Source organism: Martes martes (genome assembly GCF_963455335.1).
Source record: "Martes martes genome assembly, chromosome: 7".
NCBI lineage: Eukaryota > Metazoa > Chordata > Mammalia > Carnivora > Mustelidae > Martes > Martes martes.
Window position 1 is genome coordinate 6,104,467 of NC_137894.1, and position 18,876 is coordinate 6,123,342.

Sequence of the window (18,876 nt, forward strand, 5' to 3'; positions counted from 1 at the left end):
ACTCACCAGTGGTTCTTGGAGAGAGATCTGATCTCCTTGGGTCAAAATACAAGCTTCTAATTTCAGAGGCGGCAGCACATCAGGTTCTGGCTCATAGAACTGTTTTAACTATATATGGTAATGAAAAAAAGACACCATGGCTCATGAATGCTTTTCACTTCTTTCACGGGTCAAACTAATGGTACCTTTAAAGTTTGATACCTTCTAAGATGTATTTCCCATGTGTCCAAAGAACAATGTAGCAAAATTTGTGTTGCTTGGCCTCAAGCACATCCTTTACCCTTGCTTCAGGCATCATGTTGAGATAGTCTTTCCTACTCCATTTCCACTAACTCCCCAAAACACATCACACACTCTCACACCAATTTGTAAACCTGCATAAGTAATCAGCAGTTTCAGTATAGCTTGATAGTTAAATAGAGGCTCCAGAGTCAGAATGGCTGAGTCCAAGTCCCAGGACAACCACTTATTAATAATTTTGGTCAAAGCATCCATGCCTTGGTTCCTCATCTGTGATATGAGATTACTACTATAAACCAATAAGGCTGTATAAGGATTAAACATGCTTACACATGGAAAGTGCTAGGAAAAAAACCAAACTCGCTACTTAGCACATAATAGAGCTCAAGAAACATTAGCCATTATTTTTCTTCTTTTTACTTTTGAAGTCTGCACAGTCTTACTGGCCCACATACTAATCTGAGTCGGGAAGCACTGTTCTATGCTTTCATCACAAATTTTTTTTGCTTGTTAAGTGTGTAAATGTTGATGAGCTGATTATTACAGTTTGAAATGTACACTATAGTTAACAGGATATAAATTTTATATAGGATCAGGCTTGAGGCCCAAAGGAAAGCTTTTGACAAATAGTATAGTACCTTCTAAATATTTCTACACATCTGAGATCTTAACTTCAAAGGCAGCTTCTTCAGCAGAACTGTAACAAAGCAAAGGCATACAAAAGTGCGGCGAAAGGGAGAGAAAAAGAACTTTCATTTTTAGCAAGATGGTAGACAAGGGGTCTGGAGAAACCCTCCTGTTAGAGAACACTTTAAAAAATTGTATTAAAAATTTTAAATAGATAGCTAAAATGATGGGAAAGTGACAGAAGTCCTCAGACATCTGTTTTTATTAGAAAATGTCATAAAGCATGATTCTAGCAACTACATGAGCAACTGAACTCTGAAACTCGTGTTAAGGCAGCACCTGCCAATCCTGGAGGCCTACAGCTATAGGTGTAGGGCTCATGGGCCTGAAGACGAAGCCTAGGCCCTCATGGGGGAAAGGCTGAATCAGAGAACCTCACACAAAGCTGGAATTCTCAAAAGGAGATATCCTTTATGGATAAGCCTTAAAAAATTAAATCTACCATATGGAAAAGGCTGGTAAGGATATGTACCTAAATGAGCCTTGACTTTAAGTAGAAAAGGAAAAAAGCCCCCCCCGTCCCGAGAATTTCTAACCATGAGCTAGTCTCCAAATGTAATTTGGGCTAGAATTCACATCACTTCTGTGGTCTGAAGAAAAAAAAGCCAAAAATTCAAAGTTTAGATTAAAGAAACAAAGCACATACCTCCCAAAAAAGGGAAGAGAAGGAAGAAGAGAAATAACTAGATAATTTCAAATTTTATACAAACTAGAAAAAGAGGGAACAGTCCTCAGTCATTTTAACTAATGTTGATAATCATTTAGGTCATATTAAACCAAGAAGTTCAGTATGAGAAATAAAAATTACAGGCCATTCAAACATATATGTAAAGATTCTAAATGAAATACTAGTAAGCTGAATCCAATAATGTACAAAAAAGATAATATATCATAATCAGTTTAGGTTTATCTCGGGGAGTGCAATGTTGGTTTAGAAGATCAACTAATACAAGTCACCACAGTAGCACATTAAAAAAAAAAATCATATGGTCATTTCAATAGATACAAAAATGCATTTGCTAAAATTTAAGACACATTCAAGAGTAAAACAACAGATCTGAAATGGAAGAAATAAGTAAACTTGAAAATAGATTATGAGAATATATCAAATCTGAAAGGTAAAAAATATTGAAGAAAAATGAATCAAATCTCAAAGCTCTGTGAAACAAAATCAGGCATTCCAATATATATACAACTGAAGTCCCAGAATGAAAGGAGAGGGGCGGAAAAAATATTTGGTGAGATAATGAGTGAACATTTCTTCAATTTGGTGAAAAGCATCAACTTATAGATCCCATGAAGCTTAATGAACTCAAATAGAAACATAGAAAGAATCACATGTAAACATACAAACTCTTAAGACCCTAAGACAAGGAGAAAAATCTTGAAAGGAGCAAGAGAAAAATGACATAGAAAATACAGAAACCAAAGACACGGTAATTGGTTCACTCAGGAATTGGCTCCTTGAGAAACGGAAACCAGAAGGCACAGGAATGATACACGCAAAGTACTGAAAGAAAACACTGTCAACTAAGAGTTCTATTTCCAGTGAAACTATGCTTCAAAAATGAAGGCAAAATGATGAATCTCTATATAGATGAAAACTGAGAGAAGTTAGCGCCAGCAGACCTGCACAGCAGAAATACTAAAAAAAAGTTTCTCAGGCTGAAGGGAAGGTACTGAAGATGGTAAAGCTGAGTCCACAGAATGAAGAGCATCAGCAATGGCAGGAAGTTGGTACGTAAGACAGAATGCGTCTGCACAACTTTTTCTCTTAATTTCTATAGAAGACATAATCTAACTATTTATAATAGAATACAACACCATCTTGCTGGGATTTCAATATAGATACAGTTACATATACATAACATAGATATAACAGACATAGTTACATCTGTAACGTGTATGACAATATCATCAAGGCTGGAGGATGGATCAAAGTTCCTAAATTTTACTGGAAATATCTCAGTATTAACCTAAATATATAGTAGTAAATATATAATATATTAAATATATTAAATAAATAAATATATAATAAATATATTAAATAAATAAATTAATTAAAGATGTACACTGTAACCTCCAGAGCAAAATTAAAAATACAATAAGAGGGGCGTCTGGGTGGCTCAGGGGTTTGGGCATTTGACTCCTGGTTTCGGCTCAGGTCACGATCTCATGGGTTGTGAAGTGAAGCCCCATGTTGGGCTCTGTGCTCAACAGAAAGGCTGCTTGAAGATTCTCTCTGTACCCCCCGACTTGCTTTTTCTCATGCATGCTCTCTCGCTAAATAAATCTTTAAAAAGAATTTAAAAATATTTAAACTATAGTTAAAAAGTCCATAAAAAAATTAAATAGCAAAATATCAGACCTAAATCCAACCATAACAATAATCACATTAAATGTGAATTGACTAGACATTGCCATCCAGAGGGGTATCATATTGGATTAAAAATGCAAGATCCTTGCTTTCACTTCTTTTGGGTATATACCCAAAGGGGAAATGCTGGATCAAATGGTAATTCTGCTTAATTCTTTTCAAGAATTGCCATACTTTTTTCCACAGCAGCTGTACCATTTTCCCTTACCACCATTAATGCACAAGGGTTCTGATTTCTGTATACACACACCACCACCTGTTATTTTTCACTTTGATAGTAGCCATCCTAACGGTGTGAAGTGGTGTCTCACTGTGGTTGTGATTTGCATTTTCCTAGTCATTAGTGACGTTGAGCATCTTTTCCTGTGTTTATTGGCTATTTAGGTATATGTATATTTTGGATGAATGTGTATTCAAGTCCTTTGAGCATTTTTTAATTGGGTTGTTTTTGTTGTTGAGTTGTAGTTCTTTTTATACCCTAGATATTAATCTCTTATCAGATAGGATTTGTAAATATTTTCTCCCATCCTGTGGACTGCCTTTTCACTCTGTAGACAGTGCTGACTGCCCAAAAGTTTTTAATTCTGGTGAAGACAATTTATTTTTTTCTTTTGTTACCTGTTCTTCTGGTCAGTGTCCAAGAAATCATTAACAAATCCAATGTCATGAAGCCTTTCCCTTATATTTTAGGAAGTTTAAAATTTTAGCTATTAATGTTTTGGTCTTTGATCCATACCGGGTTAATTTTTGTACACAGTGTAAAGTAAGAACCCAAATTCATTTTCAGAAAGCGAACATCCAATTTTCACAACATCATTTGTTGAAAAGATTCACCTTGTTTTTAATCTGGTGTTTTTTTTCACATGAGGTTTTTCATGCCTGAGCTCTTGAGCCAAGAAGATCTGAGTTCAAATCCCAGCTCTGCCACTTACTATCTAAGGGATCTTGGACAAATTACTTAACCTTTCAGAATCTATTTATTTCACAGGGTTTTGTAGGATCAAACGACATCACCCATCTATACTGCCTCTATGCTGGCCCTCTCTATGATGCAGTAGGTATTGTTGTTATTACCAGTACATAAAGCATCCTGAACTCTGTTAGGGAAGTTACCAAGAAGATGTGACCACCAGTTTACCTATGAGCTGGACATGGGGGATCAGCGGTCCTCACCTCCCCTCCCCTGTCCTCGGAATGTGGGTTCTGCTTGCCTTTCCCGCTCCCAGCGGCCGCTCCAAGGACATGGCCTTGAGATGGTGATGTGGTGCTGAGAATATCTACAGTCCATGTGACTAAGCCCAGCTAAGGCCTCTGTTTAGCCTTTTACAATGTGGCAGGTGACTGTGCGCATGGACGCACTGGTCTTGCTGCTGTCCAAGGAAAGCCTCACGTGTTAAGTTCTTTCTGCTTCTTAAAACTGCTACCTACCAACCTGGAGCGGCCTGCCTCTCTCGCTAGTCTCTCCCTGCCCTCTGAACATAAAGGCCAGTTTCAGATTATACCCAGGGAGCTCTGTGAGGGTTACAAGCCAACAAACTCTCAATATATAAAGACTCAAATACCATACAATAAAATATCATTTAGCCATAAAAGGGAATGAAGTACTGATAGATGCTATAATATGGATAAGCCATGAAAACATTAAGTGAAAGACATGAGTCACGAAAGACCACATATTGTATGATTCCATTTATATGAAATGTCCACAGTATGTAAATCTGTAAAGACAGAAAGCAGATTAGTGGTTGCTTAGGGCTAGGTGGGTGGGAGAAAGATGAGAAAATTAGGGAGTGGTAGTTAAAGGCTGTGAGGCTTCTGAGGTGATGAAATGTTCCAGAATCTATTGTGGTGATGGTTAGACAATTCTATGAATACAGTAAAAACCAATGAGTTGTACACTTTAAATGGGTGAACTGTAAGGAATAGAAATTATTTCTCAATAAAGCAATTGCAAAAAAGATTTAAATAATGCTTAACAAGTAAATAAATGTTCAGGATAAAAGGTTTTATTTATGCCAAATATTCTCCAGCTGAATTCTTCTCATTGTGATCATCCTATGAAATATTTCTTAATCTAAAAATCTTTTTTAAACTGAAAAGTACAGAAAATAACCTACAGACACCCATGGATCTGTAGACCAGATTTAACATGTCCATATTTTACTACATTTGCTTCAGATCTCTCTTTTCTTTTTAGAAGTCAAACGAACAGACACAGCTGCTGGTAGCTCTTATACAAATGGTTCTTTAAAGCGTCCTTCTGACTCAGGGTGCACACCATTAAGTGGGAGGATAACTGTTAAGATGATGGCAATAGGGCGGAGAGATAAGTGGTAATTAAAATAAAACATCATGACAGCATTACATACCCAGGCATGTTTACAATGTACTAACCAGGGAACTATTTGGGAATTATATTTTGAAAAGTCTGGAAAATGTCCATCATCTCTCCATGCCTTATTATCTGTTCTGTATATCCAGAAAATAAAAAACATGTATTACCTGTGAAAGTAGAGTCTGCATGATTGAATTAGCCAGCTGAGAGTTCCTTCGAAGGACATCATAGAACCCCTGAGAGGAGACAAACAGTAAGCTCTTTAACAGATACACTAGTGTTATGAACGATCACAAATTCAAAACAATACCCTTTCTCTACCCTATTCTCAATTCTTTGAAAAAGACTGAGACCATATTTGAAGGAGAAACGATTCAGGAAGTTTAGATTATTTGCCTAAAAAGAGATCTCTGATCATTGAGAACTGGATTAATATACTGACCATAAATGTTACAATTTTTAAACAATAGGTCACTTCTGACTTTGGAGTATTCTGCTCCTTTATGGTGAAGAATGTCCCAAGCTTCATTCTTTTCTCCATCCTTCATTAAGTCTTCCCTTCTAGGACATTACGTCCACTCATGTTTCCAGTGCTTTGAAAGTGTCTCCTGGCAGTAAGCACCCTAATGTAAATGACTGTGGTATTTCTTCTCATCCAGAATTTCCCAGTCATAGTTTAAAACTACTTAAATTAAGGGGCACCTGGGTGACTCACTCAGTTAAGCACTCGACTGCAGACTTCGGCTCAGGTCATGATCTCAGGGTTCTGAGATTGAGCGCCATGTCAGGCTCTGTGCTATAGAATCTGCTTAAGATCCTCTCTCTCTCTCTCTCCCCCTCCCTCTGTACCCCCCCCAAAAAATATTTAAATTAAAACCCTGGGGGGAACTTTCTTTTTGGAACCAGGAAAACAGATTGTACAGTTCATCTTTGAGAAAAAGCAAATGAGAGTTGATCCCCTAAAAATTTTCTTAAAAGACACAAAAGAAAATTATCCCTAAGTTTTTTATAAATGTATAATGATAAAAGACACTTGCGGTCTTGGCATAAAAATCTGTAGATGTAATCAAGGAATAGTATACAGGTACAAACAGACTTAGTACACATGAAGAAGGCAATAATGTCTGGACAAGTGATTAACCTGGAGAAAAGTTAACTCCTTATATATTACAGCAAGATCAGTTTCAGAAGAACTAAGCAGATAAACAATATAGAAAAAACTAGAAGAAAATATTAGTGAATATTCACTGGAAAGCTATGGACTCTTCACACATAAAAATAACATATCTTAAAGGAAAAGACCAATAAATTTAAACAACCAAAAATTAGTATTTTTGTACTAAAAGTATCATCATCATCATCACCACCACCAAGAAAATGGCAATCTGGCCTACACTTGCAACAAATATGACCACAAGTGTTATTATTAATATATAAAGAGTTTTTACAAACCGATGATGTATCGTCTTTAATGAATAAATGAATACCGATATCCTACCAGATCAGTCTACAAACCATATCAAGTTAATTTTTAAAATTTGGAGCTAGATAAGGGCAGAGATTCTTTTCTGCACATGGATGACTGCAGAAAAGAGTCAACACGGTAGGTCTGAGGCTGTTATCCTTAGTAAAGCCTGCTCGCAAGACTGGCCCTTGGTGGGCGGCTGGGAATCTGGGAGTAAAGAGTCTTCTACACGGACACAAAGCCTTTCCCAAATGACAGGTTTATTGTGCGTAAACTGTACAATGTGGTTTATGCTCAGTATCTTGATTTTCTTCTGGGTGTTTGGAATTTTGGCTAACCATTACAAACTACCAATCCTAACTGCATCAAACAAGAGTGAACTGTACTTTTATATAAAAAAAAAATTTACGAAAATAAAAAGGATTATTAGTTCAGGGCTGTACATTCCTTCCACTCTGATTTACCTCGTAAAGCATAAGTCGAACATCAGCCTGCTGGCCTAAGCATCTCCTCAAACTATCCATGATCTCAAGGCAAAAAGTTTCATTGGCAACAGAATTATAACGGCTGTGGACATCCACATGGACCTGAAAGGAGGAGAGGACAGTTCACCAAATTAATTTTCTTAAAGGAAGTAAAATGACCCTATGTTCTTGGTCAGAAACTTAGACTTAGCTTTCCTCACATGCCAAAACCCAGGACTGAGGCCGGCTTTGCAATTATCACGAGGCTATGATAAATGCCACTCTTATTCTGGTTTAGAATAAGAATTTTCAAACATTTTAACATTAACTCATGTCCATCCCTTAAGGTCTTCCTTGACAAAGTCAGCTGCTTATTAGGAAGGCACACAGATGATTTCACACCACTAGAATCCAGGAGTCATAATATACTTAGTTTTACTTAAAAGGCCTAAAACGCTATCTTTAAATGTCTTTAATAGTTGGCAGAATCTAGATCTTTTTGCTTCCACAAAATCCCAAGAGGTTTAGAGGTGGGTAATTTTTAGTTTAGAAATGGACAACGGGTGCCTGGGTGGCTCAGTGGGTTAAGACTCTGCCTTTGGCTCAGGTCATGATCTCAGGGTCCTGGGATCGAGGCCCGCATCTGGCTTCTGCTCAGCGGGAAGCCTGCTTCCCTGATCTCTCTGACTGCCTCTCTGCCTACTTGTGATCTCTGTATCAAATAAATAAATAAAATCTTTAAAAAAATCCTTAAAAAAAATAAAAGGAAATGGACAAGACAAAGAGTAACAGCCCTTGTTTGATTTACATAATAAATCCAGCAGCTGTAGCCGGAGACTCCTAATTCTTACTCTAGGTCTGTCTGAGGTAGTGCATACTGAGCAGTCGAATCCCTACTCTACCCGTCGCTGCTTCTATCTCCCTGCACAAGTTATTTAACCTTCCTGGGCCTTAGTCTTCTCATCCTTGAGATGGGGATGCTGATAACAATACACTGATGCCGTGTACTCCTAGTATTTAATTTGTGCCATGTTATAAACAAAAGTCTTGTATAGCTACACTAGAATAAAGGATTCCTGATAAAACTGTCACATTAACTTGTTATTTACAAGTCATATAGTACAAACTTAAGGTATAAAAACAATTTTATTGCTCCGAAGTCTAGATCACCAAAAAAACTGTGAAAAGTTTTATTTTCTTAGGTTACCAGGCTTACTAAAAGTTCAGGTGCAAAGTACATAAACTACTAAAAAGGGGGATAATAACAGCATTTAGATGCAGACGCTCGGGTTCAGGATCATTTGTACAACCCGAATGGGGTGGTGCGGGGGGTGGTGGAGCACAGCCTGCACATCCCAGCTCCTGCCCCCGACGCACGTCGCGGTGCCGTGTGCACAGGGCTTACCTGGCTGACGCCGATGGACTGACTGCACTGAGAGGACGACAAGCTGCCGAGGACCTTAAAATTCTTCAGGAGCAGCAAAAAGCCAGCAACCGCAGATTTTCGGGCATCAAGCTGGCTAGCTCAGGAACAGACAGAGAGGTAGTTAACAAACAGCACTAAATTCACAGGAATAGGCTTCTGGGTCAGATAAATCCAGTTAGTTCTGTACAGAGAAGGAATAAGTTATGAAGCACAGAGCAAAATAAAATGAATTTATATACTCAAAATAAGCATCAGCTGTTCCTGGCAGTTTGTGGTAGAGGAATTCGGCTGATCTGCACTATCTCATGATCTACTCAACCTCATGACACTATCTATACTTTCTTCTACGTGGGGAACGAGAACAGGAGTACTGAGAAGCTATCCAATGGGCCAATGACTCAAATATAAGTATGAAATGCCAAAGGGAATTGTGGATTTTCTGTGTCTGAAGGACTCCTTCCTTTCTTCACAGAGGAGTATAGTGCTTGGTGCCCTATAAACCCTCTGTCCAGACAAACAAGGCACTCGTCTCACTGACTTGTCTGACTCTCGTCTAATTCATGGAGGTGCTACGACAAAGCAATCTTGGCTTGATAGACGTGTCTCTGGGTAAAGAATAACAAAAAACTGTCAGTTCTAGAAAAGGGATAATTACTAGTTGTTCCCTGGGTATCCACGAATGCACTATAAAATGGCCAATGTGATACTGAACATCTCATATTTAAAGTACCAAATATTTCTACCCATTACTGGTTTCATAACACTTTTTAGGAGGCAATATCATCATCTCTAGCTTATATACTAAGAAATTAAGGAAGAGAAATCAGGAGGCATTGGCTAAACCAAAAAACCTCACACTGCTTAACAGTTTATGAGGTCTACAGTCATTAGACCACAATTCTGATTAATGTTCACTAGAGTGAGTTTCCTGAATATTTTAAGGTGTTTCTCTCTCTCTCTCTCTTAAATCATTTTATTTATCTGACAGAGAGGGAACACAAGCAGGGGTAATGGGAGAGGCAGAAGCAGGGAGCCTGATGTGGGGCTGGATCCCAGGATCCTGGGATCATGACCTGAGCCGAAGGCAGACGCTTAACAACTCAGCCACCCAGGCGCCCCTTGAGTTTTCCTCTTCAGAACTATTGCCAGTTGGCACTGAACCTTGTCCTGAAGATTATTCTAGGGGTGTTAGCAGAGTACCTGAGATCAAACCTTGAATTCTACCCCATCAACCTCTATTTGACTTTTGGAAAGTCACTTATCTTCTCTAAGCCATAGTTTCCTGATCTGTATAGTGGAAACTAATAATTCTGACTTTGTATGGTTACTCTGAAAACTGAATGAGAGAAGGAAGCCTGTACTCAGCACAGGCCTTGCTTGACGAAAGCTGTTCTGTTGGGTCAGACATGTGCATGACCACCGTGAACGGGCCGTATGAGGAGCTGGCAGAGAGGATGGTGTGTAACATCAGAAGGCATTACTTGCTAGGATCTCATGGCAGGCTCCATACCTGGCAAACATGGCTTTCCGAAGGACAAGTATCAAGGAGTCTCTCACTGACATACTGACTTTGAGAAGGGGCTGGAAGACAAAGAACAAGTGGGTAAAAAAACAAAACCAAACCCAAGTTTATTAGCCTTAGCTCATTTCTACCCAATACTGTTATAGTGTGGCTTATATAAGGACATTTAGTTCTATTTTTAAATACATGTTTCAATATTTATTACACTTAGTAGTAAGGACAATAGAATACATTGAAATACTAAATTTAAACTAATTATGAATGTCTTTTTAAACCTATTGTCCTCAATTTTCTGAGGGCTTTTCAATCACTCACTAACTTGAAACTGAGTAAAGGAGGGAGAACAGTGACAGGAAGAAGGGGTAAACCTGGAAACAGAGTCTAGCTCAGTGCTCCTGCCTTTTTAATACGAAACTTCATGCTTTAGAATCAGGGATACAGAATTTCTCAGACATTAATATTTATGAAGAATCACATCAGACTTCTATTAGGTAGTTCAACCTCAGTCTTGTCGAGTTCCTGAGGAGTCAGAAGACTTACCTGCACTGCCTTCAGCAGCCCTTGTACAGTTTGAAGGGGCAGAAAGGAAAAATAGTCAAAAGTTTCTGTGATTTTAGAAGAACAACTCTGAAGAACTAAGGGGGCACACATGATGATACTGGAAAGCAGATCTGAAAGAGAGAATCTATAGTGAGTTGTCTCAAATAATAAAGATATTACAAGTAAAAGGAAAATAAATATGGGAAAAGAAATGGTAAAAAGTTTTTTGTTTCTAAATAAAATCTTGGAAAAAAAAAAGTTTTTTGTTTCTTTTCCCAAGTCAAGTGTACTGCAAAATAAATTTCTACTAATCCTATATCTTTTTCTCTGGTCAGTGTAACCAGAATACTTTAAACTTTCTTCTGTGATAATATTAAGACTACAAAAATTAATCTAAAAGAAGGGAAGAAATCCAATATGCTGACAAGACAAGTAGCAAATGACTTCCTATTTCCAAGCTAAAGTAAATCAATAAATATTTATGAACGTTCACTATGTGTAAACACAGTATAGTCTTAACCATAAAACATGGTGTCTCTTCCTTCACGGATTTTAATTTAGTTAGGAGTCAAGAAAAATACATTTTGAAAGAACTGAAGAGGTAGATAACAGATCAATACCAAATATCTGCTAATCCCAAACACAGTTTATTTCCTAGCAAATGTTAGAGTCTAAAGAGGAGCTCAAAGGAAGAGGAGACTATTACGAGCTGGTGTGCTTTAGGAAAATGAAGAGAAGAATTTAAGCTGGATTCTGAAAGAAGGCTGACATTTAGATGCACCAAGAACCAGAAAGGCCTGCTAGATGTAAAGGGAAAAGCAGGAGATGAATACGTAAAAGTAAGTACAGGACAAGTTCAGAAAATGGTGGGAAATTTGTGGAGCCAGGGTGAAGGATACAGAAAAATAAGTAAGTTAAGTGAATGCTGAAAAGGCAGGACGGATCAAACTGCCCTGACTTTAAGGGCCAGGATAAAGAACCAATTGTTTATTAAAGAAGGCGCTAGTGACTTCTGAGAGGTATTTTAGGAATACTTATCTGGTGGCGTATGCAGGCTGAGTTGCTGCAGAGAGAAGAGAAAGCGGGTTCATTAGCTGGAAGCTGTGATGATGGTCTAAGTGCAAGGCTGTAAGATTGCAAACTAGGTAATGGGTGGGGAGAAAGGGTACAAAAATGAAGAAAAAATGAAGAGGAAGAGGGGAAAAAAGAGAACTTAGGTATCAAATATCTTGGAGAAGATAAAAAGAAATTCCAGCTTCTGGAACTTGGAGAGCCAGGCTTCAAGTAATAGAAATACAGATAATCGAAAGGGGAATTTGTTTGAAGAAAACTATTGCATTTGAAATAAAAGGAAAAAGGAAAACCTAAGTGGAAATATCCAACAGGAATGGAGGCACTGAACTCAGGAAAGAAGACAGTCTTGACATAAAGATTTGGAAGCCATGTTTACCAAAGCCCACAAAAATAACCGAAGCCATGAAAGTAGGCATGACGTCTATAAGGAAGAGAATGTATAAAAAGAGGAACAGAGGGGCGCCTGGGTGGCTCAGTGGGTTAAAGCCTCTGCCTTCAGCTCAGGTCATGATCCCAGGGTCCTGGGATCGAGTCCCACATCGGGCTTTCTGCTCAGCAACGAGCCTGCTTCCCTTCCTCTCTCTCTGCCTGCGTCTCTGCCTACCTGTGATCTCTGTCTGTCAAATTAAATAAAATCTTTAAAAAAAAAAAAAAAAAATAAATAAATAAATAAAAAAAAAAGAGGAACAGACTTCTGCTTCCCACCATCATGAATACTGGTGACCAGATTTTCCTCCCACTTCTTTTATTTTTAAATTTTTATTTGTCAGAGAGACAGAGAGGGCCAGTGAGCACAAGCAGTGGGGAGCAGCAGGCAGAGGGAGAAGCAGGCTTCTTGCTGAGCAAGGAGCCTGATGTGGAACTTGATCCCAGGACCCTGGGATCATGACCTGAGCTGAAGGCAGATGCTTAACTGACTGAGAAATCCAGGAGCCCTAGCCTCCCACTTTAAACAATAACACAAAAGGTCAAATGATACTAAACAATATTTTTCAGATACCAGACAGCAAGTAGTACAGGACCATGATCCCTGAGAGAAGGGAAATACACAGGGTGAGCCTTATGACTGCACCATCTTACTGCCTGGCGAGTTTCGAGGCAGCAGCACAGAGAGGGAAAACTGAGTCCAGTGGTTTTCCCAATTTAAAGAGTTGGAGGAGGACATTCGGGAAAGCTAAGGTGATAAGAACTCACAGGGCAGAGTACTAGAAAGGAAAGAGATACATGGGAAGAAGGCTCTGGAGAAGTGTAAGAAGCTCCCTCTATAGGTCAGCTGTGCTCTGGTAGGTGTAGGACTGTGAGGAAGCTACAAAAGCCAAGGAAAGACTCACCAGCAAGGAGCAGAAGATTTCTCAGAGGTCACAGAGGACAGGAAATTGCAGACACCTCCTAATAGATAAGATTCTATACTCAGAGAGATACAAATGTCTAAATATGAAAAATTTACTGGATGAGACCAAGAGCGGAGGAAAAGATCACCGCAGAACAGAAGATTTGGAACCAGAAGCTCTACCAATACAAATTATCTAAAATGAAACAGAGTAAAAAGGACTAAAAATGAAAATCTGTGAGCTATGTAACAATGTAAGGGACCCTACTACATACACAATGTTGTGGGGTTGGGGGTAGGGGTGGGAGATGAGTGTGCTGGTGGGAGGGAGAGGACAGAAAAATGTTGTTGTTGTTGTTGTTTTTAAAAGATTTATTTATTTATTTATTTGACAGAGATCACAAGTAGGCAGAGAGGCAGTCAGAGAGAGGAAGGGAAGAAGGCTCCCCGCTGAGCAGAGAGCCCGATGCGGGGCTCGGTCCCAGGACCCTGAGATCATGACCTGAGGCAAAGGCAGAGGCTTTAACCCACTGAGCCACCCAGGAGCCCCCAGAAAAAAGTTTTTGAAGAAATAATCTCAAAATGTTCCAAACCCAGTGAAAACCATAAACCTACAGATCCAAGAAGCTTCACAAATTCCAACCACCAGAAACATGGAGAAAGCTATACTAAAGCACATAATCAAATTGCTTAAAACCACTGATAAAAAGAAAATCTGAAAAGAAAAACTTATACAGAGAGGAAAAAGGAAATGAATGAAAACTGACTTATTAGAAATGATGAAAACCAAAAGAATAGTAAAGTAACATCTTTAGAGCACTAGAAAAAAATCCTATCAATTCTATACACACCAAAAATATCTTTCAAAAAACTAACATTAAATGAAGACTTTTTGTGACATACAGAAGAACCCAACAATGGCAGATCAAAAGTTAAAGGCAGTCAAGACAGAAAATGATACTGGATAGAAATCTGGATCTAGGGGCGCCTGCCTGGGTGGCTGTCAGGTAAGCATCAGTCTTCAGCTCAGATAATAATCTGAGAGTCTGGGGATCAAGGCCCACATTGGGCTCCCTGCTCAGCGGGGAGTCTGCTTCTCCTTCTGCCCCTCACCCTGCTTGTGCTAATAAAGAAATAAAATCTTAAAAAAAAGAAAGAAAGAAATCTTGACCTACACAAAGGTGAAAGCACCAGAAATGGTAAATGCATGGGTACAAATAAAAGACTTTTTATTTTAAAAAAATTCTTGAAAGACAATTGACTGTTTAAAGCAAACATAACAATGCAGATATAATTCAATAAACAGAGAAGTGAAATATATGAGAATAGCACAAATCACAGGAGAAGAAATGGATGTATACTGTCGAGGTATACCACTACTTAAAGGTAAACTGTAGTAAGTTAAAGATGTACCATAAACCCTAAAGCAACCTGAAAGAAAACAAAACACAGGTAGAAGTAATAAAAAAAAAAAAAAAAGAATTTAAAAAAATTCAGCACAAAAGAACACAGAAAAGGAGAAAAAAGGGAACCAAGGACAGATGGACAAAATAGAAAACAAAGAGCCAGATAATAATCACATTTTTAAAATCACATTAAATGCAAATGGCATGTCCCAATTTAAAGTCTGAGATGATCAAAAGAGATTAAAAAAGACACAATTATATGTTGGCTATAAGAAACCCAGGTTAACTATAAAGACATAAATAAGTTAAAACTAAAAAGATGAAAAAAATATACCATGCTAACACTGACCAAAAGAAAATTGTAGAGGGCCCTGGGTAGTACAGTGGGTTAAGCACCCGATTCTTGACTTCGACTCGGGACGTCATCCCAGGGTCCAGGGATGGAGCCCTGCATGGACTCAGTACTCAGCGTAGAGTCTGCTTAAGATTCTCTCTCCCTGTCCCTCTGCCCCTCCCACTCAATGCTCTCTCTCTCTCAAATAAATCAATCGTAAAAAAGAAAGGAAGAAAGAGAACTGGAGAAGTTATAGTAATATTCGAAGTAGACTTCAGAACAAATAATATTCCTAGAAACAAAAAAGATCATTTCATAATGATTAATAGGTCAATTAACCAAGGGGACATAACAATCCTAAATGAGCATATGTCCCTATTAACAAAGTTTTAAGATACATAAAGCTAGAACTGATAAAACGAAAAGCAGCAGACACATCTATAATTACAAAGTCAGAGATCTCAACACTCCTCTCTTAATAATTAACAGAAGTAGTAGATGGAAAATCTGTAAGGATACAGAAGACCTGAATCATCTGATTTGAGTTATGGAAAACCGCACCTATTCTTTTCAAAAGCACAAAGAACATTTTTCAAAATAGACCATATTCTGAGAATGAAACAAGTCTCAATAAATTTATTTATTTTTTAAAAGATTTTATTTATTTATTTGACAGAGAGAGACACAGTGAGAGAGGTAACACAAGTAGGAGTGGGAGAGGGGGAAGCAGGCTCCCCAAGCAGCAGGGAGCCCGATTCGGGGCTGGATCCCAGGACCTCCTGAGATCATGACCTGAGCCAAAGGCAGAGGCTTAACCCACTGAGCCACCCAGGTGCTCCACTAACGCAATTTTTGATGGAAATTTATAGTTTAATGTTTGTATTAGGGAAAAAAATTCTCAAATTAATGACCTAAGCTTATCCAACCAAAAAAAGCACAGATTAAACCCAAAGGAAGCAGTAGAAAAGAAACAAAAAAGAGCAGAAATAAACTAAACTAAAAACAGAAACAGAAATTCAGTGAAACCAAAAGCTGTTTTTTTAAGATTTATAAAATTGATAAATCTTTTGCATCAGTGATAAGAAGATGATGCACATCATGGCTCTCAGGAGTAAGAAAGGGCACATCGATGAAGAACCTAGAGTCATTAAAAGGAATATTCTCAACAACTTTACGGCAATAAATTTGATAAGTCAGATGAAATGGTTAAATTCCCTGAAAGACATAAACTACCAATGTTCTCCCAGAAGACTTAGATAACCTAACAGGCCTGTTTTTATTAAACGAATCTTAGTTAAAAGCCTTCACACAAATGAAAGGAAACTTGGAACATCAGGAAGGAAGAAAAAGCAATGTAAACATCCAGGTAAACAGACCACAAGTTGGCACACTTTTTCTGTAAAGGGCCAGATAGTAACTATTTTAGGTTATGGGCCAAATGGTATAAACGACAGCTACTCAACTCTGTTGATATAATGTAAAAGCAAGATAGAAAATACATCAATGATTAAGCCTGGCTATATTCCAATAAAACTATACTTTATAAACTCTGAAGTCTAAATTTTTTGCATGACATGAAAGATTCTTCTTTTAATTTTTTTCAACCACTTACAAGAGCAAAATAAACCCAAAGCAAGCAAAAGGTAAGAAATTAGCAGAGGGGTATCTGGGTGGCTCAGTCTGTTAAGCATCCAGCACTTGGTTTTCGCTCAGGTCATGATCTCAGGGTTATGGCATCAAGCCCTGTCAGGCTCTGAGCTCAGCACAGAGTCTGCTTGAGATTTTTTCCCCCTCCCTCTGCTCCTTCCCCTGCTTGTGTTTGCCCCTCCACCCCCGCCAAATAAATGAAGTTTTAAAAAAAAGAAGAAATAAACAGAAATCAATGAAATTGCAAACAGAAAACAATGGAGAGAATTCAAACCAGAAGCTCATTCTTTTGAAAGATCGTAAAACTGCCAAGTCTCTAACCCAAACTGATGCAGAAAAAAATTATGGATATTAGGAAAGTTTTGATTTGCAAGTGATGTGATTTCTATGTAGAAAATCCTAAGGAACTGCCAAAAAGCAATTATAACTAATAAAGTAGGACTAGCAATGTTACAGGATATAAGATCAGTAGGAAAAAGCAACCATTTCTACAAGCTACTGATGAACAATTAGAAATTGAAATTTTAAAAAACATCATATACAATAGCATCAAAAAAATCACATACTAAGGATAAAGCTGACAAAAGATATGCAAGATCCATACTGAGATCTACAAACATTGCTAAAAGAAATTAAAGATCTACATAAATGTAGAGATCCACTGTGTTCGTGGATGGGTTAGAAGACTCAATATCGTTAAGATGCCAATTGTCTCCCAAACTGATCTGTAGATTCAAGGCAATCTCAATCAAAACCTGAGCACGTCTTTTATGAAAACTTGACAAGCTAATTCTACGACTTATTTGGAAATGCAGAGCACCTAGATTAGCCAAAAGTATTTTGGAAAACAAAATTGAGAGATTTACACTATTTAAGACTTATTACAAAGGCATATTAATCAAGACAAAAACAGATCACTGGAACAGAAGATTCCTAAAAGATTCCTACATTGATGTAGCTGGTTGATTTCAGCAAAGATGCCATGGTTATTCCAAGAGTCCATGGTAATGCCAAGATAATCTTTTAAAAAAATTGTTTGGAAATATAGTGATCCAAAGGCACGTGCACCCGAATGTTTATAGCAGCAATGTCCACAACAGCCAAACTATGGAAAGAACCTAGATGTCCATCAACAGATGAATAGATAAAGAAGATGTGGTATACATACACAATGGAATATTATGCAGCCATCAAGAAATGAAATCTTGCCATTTGCAACGATGTGGATGGAACTAGAGGGTATTATGCTGAATGAAATAAGTCAATCAGAGAAAGACAATTATCATATGATCTCCCTGGTATGAGGAATTAGAGAGGTAGAGTGGGGGGTTTGGAGGGTAGGGAAGGAAAAAATGAAACAAGATGGGATCGGGAGGGAGACAAACCATAAGAGACTCAATCTTACAAAACAGACTGAGGGTTGCTGGGGGGAGGAGGGGAGGGAGAGGGTGGTTGGGTTATGGACATTGGGGAGGGTATGTGCTATGGTGAGTGCTGTGAAGTGTTAAGTCTGATGACTCACAGACCTGTACCCCTGGGGCAAATAATACATTATATGTTAATAAAAATGATTAATAAAAAAAATTGTGTTGGAGCAACTGAATAAGCCAAAGGGTAGGGAGACTCTGTTACTTCACACCATATATAAAATTTAACAAAAATGGATCATAGATCTAAGTATAAGAGCTATAACTATAAAGCTTCTAGTAGAAAATAAGAAAAATCTTAGTGAATGTTAGTAATCTTCGGTTTAGGCAAGGACTCTTTAATACATGATACAAAAAGCAGGAAATGTAAAAAGAAACTGACAAATTTAAAAAAACTTGCTCTTCAAACAACACTGTTACAAACATTAAGTCAAACCACAGACTAGGAGAAAGTATTTACAAAACACATCTGGGGGACCTGGGTGGCTCAGTTGGTTAAGAGTCTACCTTCGGCTCAGGTTGTGATCTCGAGGTCCTAGGATCAAACTCTGCATTGGACTCTCCGCTCAGTAGGGAATCTGCTTCTCCCTCTCACTTTCCCG

The 18,876-nt window shown here is 38.0% G+C and overlaps 1 protein-coding gene across 1 annotated transcript in view; it reads right to left on the bottom strand.

The window, feature by feature from the left end:
- The window catches only part of FANCI (FA complementation group I), an 82,087-nt gene that overhangs the window by 22,176 nt on the left and 41,035 nt on the right, over positions 1–18,876 (bottom strand). The window contains exons 15-20 of the mRNA XM_080808080.1: positions 11,057–11,187; positions 10,505–10,575; positions 8,974–9,088; positions 7,569–7,691; positions 5,807–5,875; positions 7–108 (exon numbers count right to left, since the gene is read on the bottom strand). Coding sequence (XP_080664206.1) covers positions 7–108; positions 5,807–5,875; positions 7,569–7,691; positions 8,974–9,088; positions 10,505–10,575; positions 11,057–11,187 — 611 coding nt within the window. The remainder of the gene's footprint in view (positions 1–6; positions 109–5,806; positions 5,876–7,568; positions 7,692–8,973; positions 9,089–10,504; positions 10,576–11,056; positions 11,188–18,876) is intronic.